The sequence below is a fragment of the Saccopteryx bilineata genome, chromosome 4 (assembly GCF_036850765.1).
Source record: "Saccopteryx bilineata isolate mSacBil1 chromosome 4, mSacBil1_pri_phased_curated, whole genome shotgun sequence".
Lineage (NCBI taxonomy): Eukaryota > Metazoa > Chordata > Mammalia > Chiroptera > Emballonuridae > Saccopteryx > Saccopteryx bilineata.
In genome coordinates this window covers 82228710-82241692 of record NC_089493.1, presented here as the reverse complement: position 1 = coordinate 82241692, position 12983 = coordinate 82228710, and the positions used below count along the sequence as shown (strand labels likewise).

At 56.0% G+C, this 12983-nt stretch overlaps 1 protein-coding gene across 1 annotated transcript; it reads left to right on the top strand.

The window, feature by feature from the left end:
• Positions 1–2312: 2312 nt before the first annotated feature.
• Positions 2313–7775, top strand: LOC136335472 (uncharacterized). Its single transcript, XM_066276699.1, has 3 exons — positions 2313–2530; positions 5256–5412; positions 7515–7775. The coding sequence occupies exons 1-3, from the start codon at positions 2313–2315 to the stop codon at positions 7773–7775; spliced, it is 636 nt and encodes a 211-aa protein (XP_066132796.1).
• Positions 7776–12983: the final 5208 nt, after the last annotated feature.

Below are 12983 nucleotides of genomic sequence, written 5' to 3'. Positions count from 1 at the left end.
ATTGATCTCTAGCCAATTCCAACCCTCAGAATGGCCATGGAGGTTTTACAGTTCAGTACAGGAGAACCCGGTACTGACGGGAGAGCTGACTACTGGAATTCGGGGACTTACTTTACTCACTCGGGGCAAAAAGTCAATTCCTCCTATATTTGTTTGCCAAGATTTCAAACAGAGAGCCACAAACTGGGCAGCTTAAAAAAGCAGAAATTTATCACCTCACCGTCCTGGAAGCCAGAAGTCCCAGATCAAAGTGTCGGCCGGGCTAGTTCCTCCTGAGGCTGTGAGGGAAGGAGCTGCCCTAGGACCTTCTCTTTGTCTTCACAGCTACTTCCCTATATGTGTTTCTGTGTCCAAATTTCCCGCTTTTGTTACTCCTTCTTTTTTTTTAAGGACATCAGTTATATTGGTTTAGGGCCCATGTTAGTGGCTTCATTTTAACCTGATTACGTCTGCAAACACCCAGTCTCCAAATTAGATCATGTTCCAAGGTACTGGGGGTTAGGACTCCCACATACTATTTTTTTGGCGGGGGGGGGGGAGGACACAACTGAACCCATAACACCTGTCTTTTTTAGAAATAGCTTCATGGTTTCAAAAGATTTTAATGTAGCACAGAGGTGGCAGTGGGGGACTGAGGGAAGGGGTTCAAGCAGAGAGAGTAGACGAGGCTCCAGAAAAGCCCAGCTGGGGAGAAGATCCTGTGTGACCAAACCGCTGAGGGGGTGCGAGGGCGCTGGCTCCCAACAGAGTGGGCTTCAGCAAGTGGCTAGACCAATGGGCTTCATCAGTGAGTGGAAAGGCGCCATCAGTGAGTGGAAGGGCCAGCTGGGGTGCGCAGGCTCTGCACAGGGCCCCAGGAATCAGACATCCGGCACCACAGATGCACCCGAGCACCCCAACCCCACCCCTGTGAGGCCCCACCAGCACCTTCTTGGAGAAAAGAAAAGATAGGGGTATAAATCTGAAAGATTGTGAATTTACCTGAAACAAATGTTTACCCAGAGGTAACTGCTTTAAACTGAAAGAGACTTTTCAACCAGGAGGGTCTCAGGCGCTTTCATTGGCAAGCTGAAGTGCTAGGAAAGTGTTGTCTTTTCTGCCTGGGTGAGGGTGTGGGAACAAGAGGGAATCCATTACAGAAAGTTAAAACTCACCTCTTCTTTGCATCAACAACTAGTAAGATAAAATTGTCAACCCCCATTCTTACTACAGAAAGAAAAGGAGTTAGAGAAACCAAGCGAGGAAATGTTCTGGGTGAGCAGTGAAAATCTAACCCATGAAGAGAGGAGGGGATGAAATAAAAAATGAATGAACATCCTTCATTGCTGAATGAGTGTTTGGGGACTGGTAGCATCTGCACAGATGTTAGACTGGATTTTGATGTACATAAGAAGATACTTGCACTGTTGGCAAAACCTACCCCACCTAACATCTCAATTACATGGCCATGGCAATCCTGGCTGGCCCTCTTAACCCCACCCCTTCACAGCACTGGCCTGTGAAGCCGCAAGGTCACAGTGGGTTTCCATGTTAACCTCTCCTCCTGCCTCTGGAGTTCAGCCGTCCGTTAATCAGTGCATTCGCTCATCTAGGAGCACATTTCTAGCACTCAAAAGCAAATGCATATTAAAAGCTTTCTCCAAATGACAGTCCTTTGTTCTGGAAGGAAGCTTTCTATCAGCAAGAAAGCAAAGCCGGCAACGGTTTTTGGTGAAGTGATAACATCAGGATTTGACAGTGAAGTCCATGCCAAATTTCAGCACAGAACCCCAGGGGCCTGACGTGACTATGTGTTTGCCTTGGCACTAGTGTCCTCAAGCCACAGAGCACCATTTATGGAAAAGCAAATGGAAGCCAGTGACAAGGGAGCCAGGAAGGCAAGCTGGCAGCTGTGGGGCTCTGAGCTGGGCACTAAAGACAGTGCCCAAGGACACTCACCAACATGGACACTTACTTCCAAGGTCACTTATCACCATGGACCCTCATCTCCGTGGACACACACCTCCAGAATACTCACCTCTGGGGCACTCACCTCCTTGTGCACTGCCCCCCATGTACTCGCCTCCGGGGCACTCGCCTCCTTATGCACTGCCCCCCATGTACTCGCCTTCGGGAGCACTCACCTCCTTGTGCACTGCCCCCCATGTACTCGCCTCTGGGGGCACTCGCCTCCTTATGCACTGCCCCCCCATGTACTCGCCTTCGGGAGCACTCACCTCCTTGTGCACTGCCCCCCATGTACTCGCCTCCTTGTGCACTGCCCCCCATGTACTCGCCTCCAGGGGCACTCGCCTCCTTGTGCACTGCCCCCCATGTACTCGCCTCCTTGTGCACTGCCCCCCCATGTACTCGCCTCCTTGTGCACTGCCCCCCCATGTACTCGCCTTCGGGAGCACTCACCTCCTTGTGCACTGCCCCCCATGTACTCGCCTCCTTGTGCACTGCCCCCCCATGTACTCGCCTTCGGGAGCACTCACCTCCTTGTGCACTGCCCCCCCATGTACTCGCCTCCTTGTGCACTGCCCCCCATGTACTCGCCTCCAGGGGCACTCGCCTCCTTGTGCACTGCCCCCCATGTACTCGCCTCCTTGTGCACTGCCCTCCCATGTACTCGCCTCCTTGTGCACTGCCCCCCATGTACTCGCCTCCTTGTGCACTGCCCCCCCATGTACTCACCTCCTTGTGCACTGCCCCCCATGTACTCGCCTCCTTGTGCACTGCCCCCCCATGTACTCGCCTCCTTGTGCACTGCCCCCCATGTACTCGCCTCCTTGTGCACTGCCCCCCCATGTACTCGCCTCCTTGTGCACTGCCCCCCCATGTACTCGCCTCCTTGTGCACTGCCCCCCCATGTACTCGCCTCCTTGTGCACTGCCCCCCCATGTACTCGCCTCCTTGTGCACTGCCCCCCATGTACTCGCCTCCTTGTGCACTGCCCCCCATGTACTCGCCTCCTTGTGCACTGCCCCCCCATGTACTCGCCTCCTTGTGCACTGCCCCCCCATGTACTCGCCTCCTTGTGCACTGCCCCCCATGTACTCGCCTCCTTGTGCACTGCCCCCCATGTACTCGCCTCCTTGTGCACTGCCCCCCCATGTACTCACCTCCTTGTGCACTGCCCCCCATGTACTCGCCTCCTTGTGCACTGCCCCCCCATGTACTCGCCTCCTTGTGCACTGCCCCTCCATGTACTCGCCTCCTTGTGCACTGCCCCCCCATGTACTCGCCTCCTTGTGCACTGCCCCCCATGTACTCGCCTCCTTGTGCACTGCCCCCCATATACTTGCCTCCTTGTGCACTGCCCCCCCATGTACTCGCCTCCAGGGGCACTCGCCTCCTTGTGCACTGCCCCCCCATGTACTCGCCTCCAGGGGCACTCACCTCCTTGTGCACTGCCCCCCATATACTCGCCTCCAGGGGCACTCGCCTCCTTGTGCACTGCCCCCCCATGTACTCGCCTCCTTGTGCACTGCCCCCCCATGTACTCGCCTCCTTGTGCACTGCCCCCCCATGTACTCACCTCCTTGTGCACTGCTCCCCATGTACTCGCCTCCTTGTGCACTGCCCCCCATGTACTCGCCTCCTTGTGCACTGCCCCCCCATGTACTCGCCTCCTTGTGCACTGCCCCCCCATGTACTCGCATCCTTGTGCACTGCCCCCCATGTACTCGCCTCCTTGTGCACTGCCCCCCCATGTACTCGCCTCCTTGTGCACTGCCCCCCATGTACTCGCCTCCTTGTGCACTGCCCCCCATGTACTTGCCTCCTTGTGCACTGCCCCCCCATGTACTCACCTCCTTGTGCACTGCCCCCCATGTACTCGCCTCCTTGTGCACTGCCCCCCATGTACTCGCCTCCTTGTGCACTCCCCCCCATGTACTCGCCTCCAGGGGCACTCGCCTCCTTGTGCACTGCCCCCCATATACTCGCCTCCAGGGGCACTCGCCTCCTTGTGCACTGCCCCCCCATGTACTCGCCTCCTTGTGCACTGCCCCCCCATGTACTCGCCTCCTTGTGCACTGCCCCCCCATGTACTCGCCTCCTTGTGCACTGCCCCCCCATGTACTCGCCTCCTTGTGCACTGCCCCCCCATGTACTCGCCTCCTTGTGCACTGCCCCCCCATGTACTCGCCTCCTTGTGCACTGCCCCCCATGTATTCGCCTCCTTGTGCACTGCCCCCCATATACTTGCCTCCTTGTGCACTGCCCCCCCATGTACTCACCTCCTTGTGCACTGCCCCCCATGTACTCGCCTCCTTGTGCACTGCCCCCCATGTACTCGCCTCCTTGTGCACTGCCCCCCCATGTACTCGCCTCCTTGTGCACTGCCCCCCATGTACTCGCCTCCTTGTGCACTGCCCCCCATATACTTGCCTCCTTGTGCACTGCCCCCCCATGTACTCGCCTCCAGGGGCACTCGCCTCCTTGTGCACTGCCCCCCCATGTACTCGCCTCCAGGGGCACTCACCTCCTTGTGCACTGCCCCCCATATACTCGCCTCCAGGGGCACTCGCCTCCTTGTGCACTGCCCCCCCATGTACTCGCCTCCTTGTGCACTGCCCCCCCATGTACTCGCCTCCTTGTGCACTGCCCCCCCATGTACTCACCTCCTTGTGCACTGCTCCCCATGTACTCGCCTCCTTGTGCACTGCCCCCCATGTACTCGCCTCCTTGTGCACTGCCCCCCATATACTTGCCTCCTTGTGCACTGCCCCCCCATGTACTCGCCTCCAGGGGCACTCGCCTCCTTGTGCACTGCCCCCCATATACTCGCCTCCAGGGGCACTCGCCTCCTTGTGCACTGCCCCCCCATGTACTCGCCTCCTTGTGCACTGCCCCCCCATGTACTCGCCTCCTTGTGCACTGCCCCCCCATGTACTCGCCTCCTTGTGCACTGCCCTCCCATGTACTCGCCTCCTTGTGCACTGCCCCCCCATGTACTCGCCTCCTTGTGCACTGCCCCCCCATGTACTCGCCTCCTTGTGCACTGCCCCCCATGTACTCGCCTCCTTGTGCACTGCCCCCCATATACTTGCCTCCTTGTGCACTGCCCCCCCATGTACTCACCTCCTTGTGCACTGCCCCCCATGTACTCGCCTCCTTGTGCACTGCCCCCCATGTACTCGCCTCCTTGTGCACTGCCCCCCCATGTACTCGCCTCCTTGTGCACTGCCCCCCATGTACTCGCCTCCTTGTGCACTGCCCCCCATATACTTGCCTCCTTGTGCACTGCCCCCCCATGTACTCGCCTCCAGGGGCACTCGCCTCCTTGTGCACTGCCCCCCCATGTACTCGCCTCCAGGGGCACTCACCTCCTTGTGCACTGCCCCCCATATACTCGCCTCCAGGGGCACTCGCCTCCTTGTGCACTGCCCCCCCATGTACTCGCCTCCTTGTGCACTGCCCCCCCATGTACTCGCCTCCTTGTGCACTGCCCCCCCATGTACTCACCTCCTTGTGCACTGCTCCCCATGTACTCGCCTCCTTGTGCACTGCCCCCCCATGTACTCGCCTCCTTGTGCACTGCCCCCCCATGTACTCGCCTCCTTGTGCACTGCCCCCCCATGTACTCGCCTCCTTGTGCACTGCCCCCCCATGTACTCGCCTCCTTGTGCACTGCCCCCCCATGTACTCGCCTCCTTGTGCACTGCCCCCCATGTACTCGCCTCCTTGTGCACTGCCCCCCATATACTTGCCTCCTTGTGCACTGCCCCCCCATGTACTCGCCTCCAGGGGCACTCGCCTCCTTGTGCACTGCCCCCCATATACTCGCCTCCAGGGGCACTCGCCTCCTTGTGCACTGCCCCCCCATGTACTCGCCTCCTTGTGCACTGCCCCCCCATGTACTCGCCTCCTTGTGCACTGCCCCCCCATGTACTCGCCTCCTTGTGCACTGCCCCCCCATGTACTCGCCTCCTTGTGCACTGCCCCCCCATGTACTCGCCTCCTTGTGCACTGCTCCCCATGTACTCGCCTCCTTGTGCACTGCCCCCCATGTACTCGCCTCCTGGTGCACTGCCCCCCCATGTACTCGCCTCCTTGTGCACTGCCCCCCCATGTACTCGCCTCCTTGTGCACTGCCCCCCCATGTACTCGCCTCCTTGTGCACTGCCCCCCCATGTACTCGCCTCCTTGTGCACTGCCCCCCATGTACTCGCCTCCTTGTGCACTGCCCCCCATATACTCGCCTCCTTGTGCACTGCCCCCCCATGTACTCGCCTCCTTGTGCACTGCCCCCCATGTACTCGCCTCCTTGTGCACTGCCCCCCATGTACTCGCCTCCTTGTGCACTGCCCCCCCATGTACTCGCCTCCTTGTGCACTGCCCCCCCCATGTACTCGCCTCCTTGTGCACTGCCCCCCCATGTACTCGCCTCCTTGTGCACTGCCCCCCCATGTACTCGCCTCCTTGTGCACTGCCCCCCATGTACTCGCCTCCTTGTGCACTGCCCCCCATATACTTGCCTCCTTGTGCACTGCCCCCCCATGTACTCGCCTCCAGGGGCACTCGCCTCCTTGTGCACTGCCCCCCATATACTCGCCTCCAGGGGCACTCGCCTCCTTGTGCACTGCCCCCCCATGTACTCGCCTCCTTGTGCACTGCCCCCCCATGTACTCGCCTCCTTGTGCACTGCCCCCCCCTGTACTCGCCTCCTTGTGCACTGCCCCCCCATGTACTCGCCTCCTTGTGCACTGCCCCCCCATGTACTCGCCTCCTTGTGCACTGCCCCCCCATGTACTCGCCTCCTTGTGCACTGCCCCCCATGTACTCGCCTCCTTGTGCACTGCCCCCCATATACTTGTCTCCTTGTGCACTGCCCCCCCATGTACTCGCCTCCTTGTGCACTGCCCCCCATGTACTCGCCTCCTTGTGCACTGCCCCCCATATACTTGCCTCCTTGTGCACTGCCCCCCCATGTACTCGCCTCCAGGGGCACTCGCCTCCTTGTGCACTGCCCCCCATATACTCGCCTCCAGGGGCACTCGCCTCCTTGTGCACTGCCCCCCCATGTACTCGCCTCCTTGTGCACTGCCCCCCCATGTACTCGCCTCCTTGTGCACTGCCCCCCCATGTACTCGCCTCCTTGTGCACTGCCCCCCCATGTACTCGCCTCCTTGTGCACTGCCCCCCCATGTACTCGCCTCCTTGTGCACTGCCCCCCCATGTACTCGCCTCCTTGTGCACTGCCCCCCATGTACTCGCCTCCTTGTGCACTGCCCCCCATATACTTGTCTCCTTGTGCACTGCCCCCCCATGTACTCACCTCCTTGTGCACTGCCCCCCATGTACTCGCCTCCTTGTGCACTGCCCCCCATGTACTCGCCTCCTTGTGCACTGCACCCCCATGTACTCGCCTCCTTGTGCACTGCCCCCCCATGTACTCGCCTCCTTGTGCACTGCCCCCCCATGTACTCGCCTCCTTGTGCACTGCCCCCCATGTACTCGCCTCCTTGTGCACTGCCCCCCATATACTTGCCTCCTTGTGCACTGCCCCCCCATGTACTCGCCTCCAGGGGCACTCGCCTCCTTGTGCACTGCCCCCCCATGTACTCACCTCCAGGGGCATTCGCCTCCTTGTGCACTGCCCCCCATGTACTCGCCTCCAGGGGCACTCGCCTCCTTGTGCACTGCCCCCCATGTACTCGCCTCCTTGTGCACTGCCCCCCCATGTACTCACCTCCGGGGACACTCGCCTCCTTGTGCACTGCCCCCCCATGTACTCGCCTCCGGGGGCACTTGCCTTCAAGGGCCTGATATTTTTCCTCCCATTCTAACTGAAAGCTGAAAATAAGCTTTAACTAGTTCTATGTCTGGGTTGGTGCTTACAGTTGTGTGTTTGCGCCTTCCCTGTTTACAGATGTGGAACTTGTGACTGCAGATCTGTAGTCCCCGCCTGTCATTCCCGCCTCCTTCTGAATATACACCCCTTTTCCCTGAAGACAAGGTCCTGCTGCTTGGCTCAGGGTCAGGCTGGCAGGACTCCTTGTGGCAATGACTGTTAGGGTCAGGGTCTGCAGCTTTGGAATCTTCTTCCCACCTGGGTTCTTTGGTGAACAGAGCTGAGGCCCAAGGGGCAAGGAGATGCCTCTGTGAAGTCCGCACATCTGCTTCTGAGTGGATGCCTAATATGCACCACTAACCCAGACAACAGATGAAGAAGGGAGGGAGGAGTGGGGAGGAACCGGGAACAGCAGAGAGCTGGAGGCCAGAGGAGAGGAATCCACGGAGAAGGGGCCTGAGGACAGTGTGCAGACTCCACACTGTGCCCAGGAACACTTTCCCACACTGAATCTCCATGTAAATGCTGCTGTGTTCATCCCTCTCCCCTCTGGCCCAGAGGAGCACCTCACAGGAGGAGAGTGGGGTTTATTCCTCACTAGGTCTCCAAGACCTAGCACTGTGGTCAATATGTGTTCCCTGCCGCGCCGGGCAACAGCTACATCACAAGCCCTTCATATAACAAATGTGCTCTCTGGGTCCAACCAGCTGGCTCAGGTGCTTCTGCCGCTACATGGCAGACATGACCCGTCCCAACTCCTCCACCCCCACCGCCTGTCAGGAACTTTACCTGGATGGAAGTCCAGGGCAGTCCTGCAATGAGAGACAGGTCTCCCCAGAGCTTTGCTTGTGCCCAGGGCTCTCTCTGAGCCACTACCCCAGACCTCTTTTCAAAGAGGAGTATGGAGACAAAGCCTCTTCTTGTTTTCCAGGAAGATCTTCCGCAGCTTGCATCCTGGTAATGAGCAGGGGGACTATTGGGTCCTACAAATGTTAAAGATTGGGCAGGCTGCTTCAGGATTATAGAGAATAAATAAAACTTGTTCAGAAGAAGCAGGGTCAGGCCATGGCAGGGAGCAGGTTCCTACAGAAATGTGACTCCTGCCTCCCTGTGAGACAATCCTGGGCCCCCATCCCCAAAAGGGCCTCATAGCTCTTGGGGCCACTCTCTACTCAGGGCTGGGCTGCACTGTGGACACCAGACCCCAGGCATGCAGGTGCAGTCATGCAGGGAGCCCGCTGGCTCTCGGCAGTCCTGGGCCCCTGGCTGGTAGGCTCTGTGACTGAAACCACACAGGCTGGGGGACTCTAGTATTCTCATCTGCAATGAAAGAACTGGGTTGAACCCATCCTTCCAGGGCCTTCCAACACTGAAGTCCTAAGATGGTAATGCAGAAGGACAGATTTGTCATCGTCAATCAGCTTTCTTCAAGGTTTCTCCTGAGTAGGCCACTCTGTTTTATGTTCTAGGTCCCCAAAGACCCTCTCCTCTCCTCTCCTCTCTTCCCTTCCCTTCCCTCTCCTCTCCTCCCTTCCCCTCTCCTCTCCTCTCCCCTCCCCTCCCCTCTTTTCCCTTCTCTTCCCCTCTCCTCTCCTCCCCTCTCCTCCCCTCTCCTCCCCTCCCTCTCCTCTTTCCTCTCCTCCCCTCCCCTCTCCTCCCCTCCCTCTCCTCTCCTCTCCCCTCCCCTCCCCTCTTTTCCCCTCTCCTCCCCTCCCTCTCCTCTCCTCTTTCCTCCCCTCCCCTCTTTTCCCCTCTCCTCCCCTCCCTTTCCTCTCCTCTTTCCTCCTCTCCCCTCTCCTCCCCTCCCTCTCCTCTCCTCTTTTCTCCTCTCCTCCCCTCCCCTCTTTTCCCCTCTCCTCCCCTCTCCTCCCCTCTCCTCCCCTCCCCTCTCTTCCCCTCTCCTCCCCTCTCCACCCCTCTCCTCCCCTCCCTCTCTTCTCCTCTCCTCTGCCCCCTCCTCTCATTGGGTTCTTTCCTCCGGTTAGGGCCCAGCAAAGGGACTGAGTTCTCCCTGAAACTCCCAGAGCTCTTTCCACCTCTGCCTCTCCTTTGTCACTTAGCAGCAAGTCCCTCAGCTACGGTTGACCCTTTGCTGCTTAATGAAATAGAACAAGACCAGAACCACAAAAACCTCTGGCCAGGGCTGACAGAACCCCACTCTGCCTGTATCTTCTCCTTTTGCAGTGTCTTGGGAACTCATTCAGCTTACTGAATGACCTTTATCTCCTTGCTACTCAAATTATGGTCCCCAGGCCCAGCATAACCTGGAATTCTGTTAGAAATACAGGCTCTTTCTCAGGCCTACTGACTCAGAATCTGCACTTCAACAAGGTCCCCGGGTGACTGCTGCATACGGTCAAGTTTGAGAAGCGCTGATTTGTTAGACTTGTTGTCAAACTGGGTATAAATGGAACTACCTGGGGAGTTTTAACAACTAATGACACCCAGGTCCCTCCTCTAAAAATTTAATCAGTGTGGGGCATGACGCAGGCACTGAGGATTTTAAAAGCTCCTCAGATGATTCTAACGGAAAGCACATCCTGAAAGGCACTGCTTTAGAATATCTTCAACTAGATGTTCATTCATTCAGAATCCAGTTATTGAGTAAAACAATAATCAGCTCTCTTTAAGTTACCAATAGATTTTAAATCAATGTTCAGTGCAGACAATTCTAATGAGCCCCAAGTTTATATCGTATCTCTCCCACGGAGCTGGCCGGTCTAGGGAAGGAGGCAGTAACTCGGGCCCGGGTCAGGAACCGGCAGCTTTTCCAGCGCAGCCTGCTATCCCTGAGAGGGCCGAGCAAGGACCTGTCCTTTCATATCCGAACAAGGACAGGTGGATTTCAGGGGTAAGTCAGGCAGGTCACTGGCTTAAAGGCTCATTGTTGTTCTTGGTTAAGGATCTATAACTCCTCACAAGAGGCTCTGAGCTCTTTTCCTCTCTTTGGACCAAGGCCCAGTGGGTGAAGCCTTCGGATGAACACCCTAATACCAGCACGCTCGAGTCACATGTGCACAGTCCCACCTGGGCCCTGGCCAATAATGACAGCACCAACTGGCGAGAGGCGGAGAGAGCCAGCTGCCATCTATGGGAGAGCAAGCCCAGGGAAGTTAGCCAAAGGGACTCTGCTTACAGCACAGAAAAGTCGGAACGCACAGGAAGGCCCAGCCTGGGGCTTTCTGAATGTGAGACATTACTGGGCCAAAGGATTCCTCGCATTTCTCAAGGACTGGCAGCCTGACTATGTCTTCTCAGATTGTTGGACCTCAGTAGGCTTAATTCTTTATATGGAAAACTGGTTTACACTGCACTCTGCATTGTTTCATTAGTCCTAAAGAGAATTTGACAGCCCCAAAATGGATATTCAAAGGAAAGGGTAGAGTGTGTTCATGGCAATCGTTTATAAAACTGCAGATATTCATCTGCCAGGTACCCATGGGTAAAAGAAGAGAGGCAATATCTCAACCCAGCGGTCTGACCTTAGATAAGCCAGCTCCCTAATCTGGGCCTCAGTTTCCCCACATGTAAACTAAAAGTATTCGTTAGATGATTTCTAACTTGCTATCTATACATTCTCTCTCCTATCTAAAGGCTGAGGCTTTCCTTTCAACGTCTTGCAATAACTGCTACCATCCTAAAGTCTGATGCTACGGTTCCTCGTTGTTGGAGCTTGGTCCATATTCCCATCAAGTAGGAATGTGTAGAAAGTTCCAGAGACACTGCAAAAGGCAGAATGGGATTCTGTCAGCCCTGAGCAGAGGTGTTTGTGGTTCTGATCTTGTTCCATTTCATTAAGCAGCAAAGGTGCATGAACACTTTGAGCCTACTCCATTAGCCTGTTACCTCCACCTCACCACCAAAAGCTGCCCTTTCCAAGGTCACTGATAACTTCATTTTGTTCAAGCCAGTAGCACAGCTTATCTTCATCTGACTACACCTGTTAACATCCTTCCTTCCTCAGCCTTGCAACTGTTTCTCCTCTGGTTTCCAGGACACCCCCTCAACACACACACTCCTGCTGGGTTTTCCTCCTGCCGGGTTTTCCTCCTGCCGGGTTCTTCGCTGGTTGCTCCCTCCCTGGCATCTTCATACTACAGCACCCCAGTCTTCCCAGCTCTTCTCTTTGCTGTCTATATCCATCCCCTGGTAATCTCACTAGTCTTGTGACTTTAACACCACGAATGACTCCCAACGATACATTTCCAGCCTGACCACTCCCTGCTACAGGATGCCAAGGAAGCCTCAATGCTTGGAAATACTCTAGATGAAAGGATTTGTTTCCCTTAGTAGGGTTAGAAACCATCTTGAGGCTAGCTGTTTTTTTAAGGCTTTCTTTACAGAAGAAGATGGATACTTGCTGCTTACTAAATAGGCAGCATATTTTGCAAAAGTCATAGCAACTTGGTTCTGGCCAGTTGGCTCACTGGTAGAGCATCAGCCTGGCGTGTGGAAGTCTCGGGTTAGATTTCTAGTCGAGGCACACAGGAGAAATGACCATCTGCTTCTCCTCCCAACCCCACCCCTGCCTCCTCCTCTCTCTCTCTCTCTCTCTCTCTTTCTCTCTCTCTCTCTCTCTCTCTCTCTTTCTCTCTCTCTCTCATTCTCTTTCCCCTCCTGCAGCCATGGCTCAATTGATACAAGCATGTTGGCCCCTGGTGCTGTGGATGGCTCCATGGAGCCTCTGCCTCAGGCACTAACTATAGTTCTGTTGTGAGCATGGGCCCCAGACGGGGGTCATGGGGTGTATTCCAGTAGAGGTGCATGTGGAAGTCTGTCTATCTTCCCTCATAAGTCATAGCAACTTAAGAGGAACAAAGCTGGTCATATCTCAGGCACATCGTTTCATCAATTCATTCTGGGTATAGGAAGAATATGGCCATGAATGTGAGGGAGCAATTTTTCTGGGAGGAGACCTTGGTCCCTGAGGTACCTCTGACTCAGCATTATGGAGAGTAGGATGCTGACCAACTATGTTTGCCAAATGAGTGAATGAATGAAACAAAGAAAGCATAGTTTTGTGCTGGTAAATTAACCAAAAAGCTCATTAAGAGGCAAAGATAGGTATTTAGCAATTAAATTTTGAGTGCCAACTGTATGTCAGAATCATGGTAGGTTCTGTAGGGGATACAAAGCTAATGTCACATCCCTCCTCAGCTGATTTATCACTGAGGCTCTAAATTCCTTGCCCACAGGCCTAAGT

What these genes read in the sequence shown, in the direction of transcription:
- LOC136335472 (XM_066276699.1), top strand. Translation starts at nt 2,313, where the DNA reads ATGTACTCGCCTCCTTGTGCACTGCCCCCCCATGTACTCGCCTCCTTG. An exon ending in CCTTGTGCACTGCCCCCCAT is followed by an intron (nt 2,531 to 5,255) that starts GTACTCGCCTCC and finishes ACTCGCCTCCAG; the next exon opens with GGGCACTCGCCTCCTTGTGC. An exon ending in CTTGTGCACTGCCCCCCCAT is followed by an intron (nt 5,413 to 7,514) that starts GTACTCGCCTCC and finishes ACTCGCCTCCAG; the next exon opens with GGGCACTCGCCTCCTTGTGC.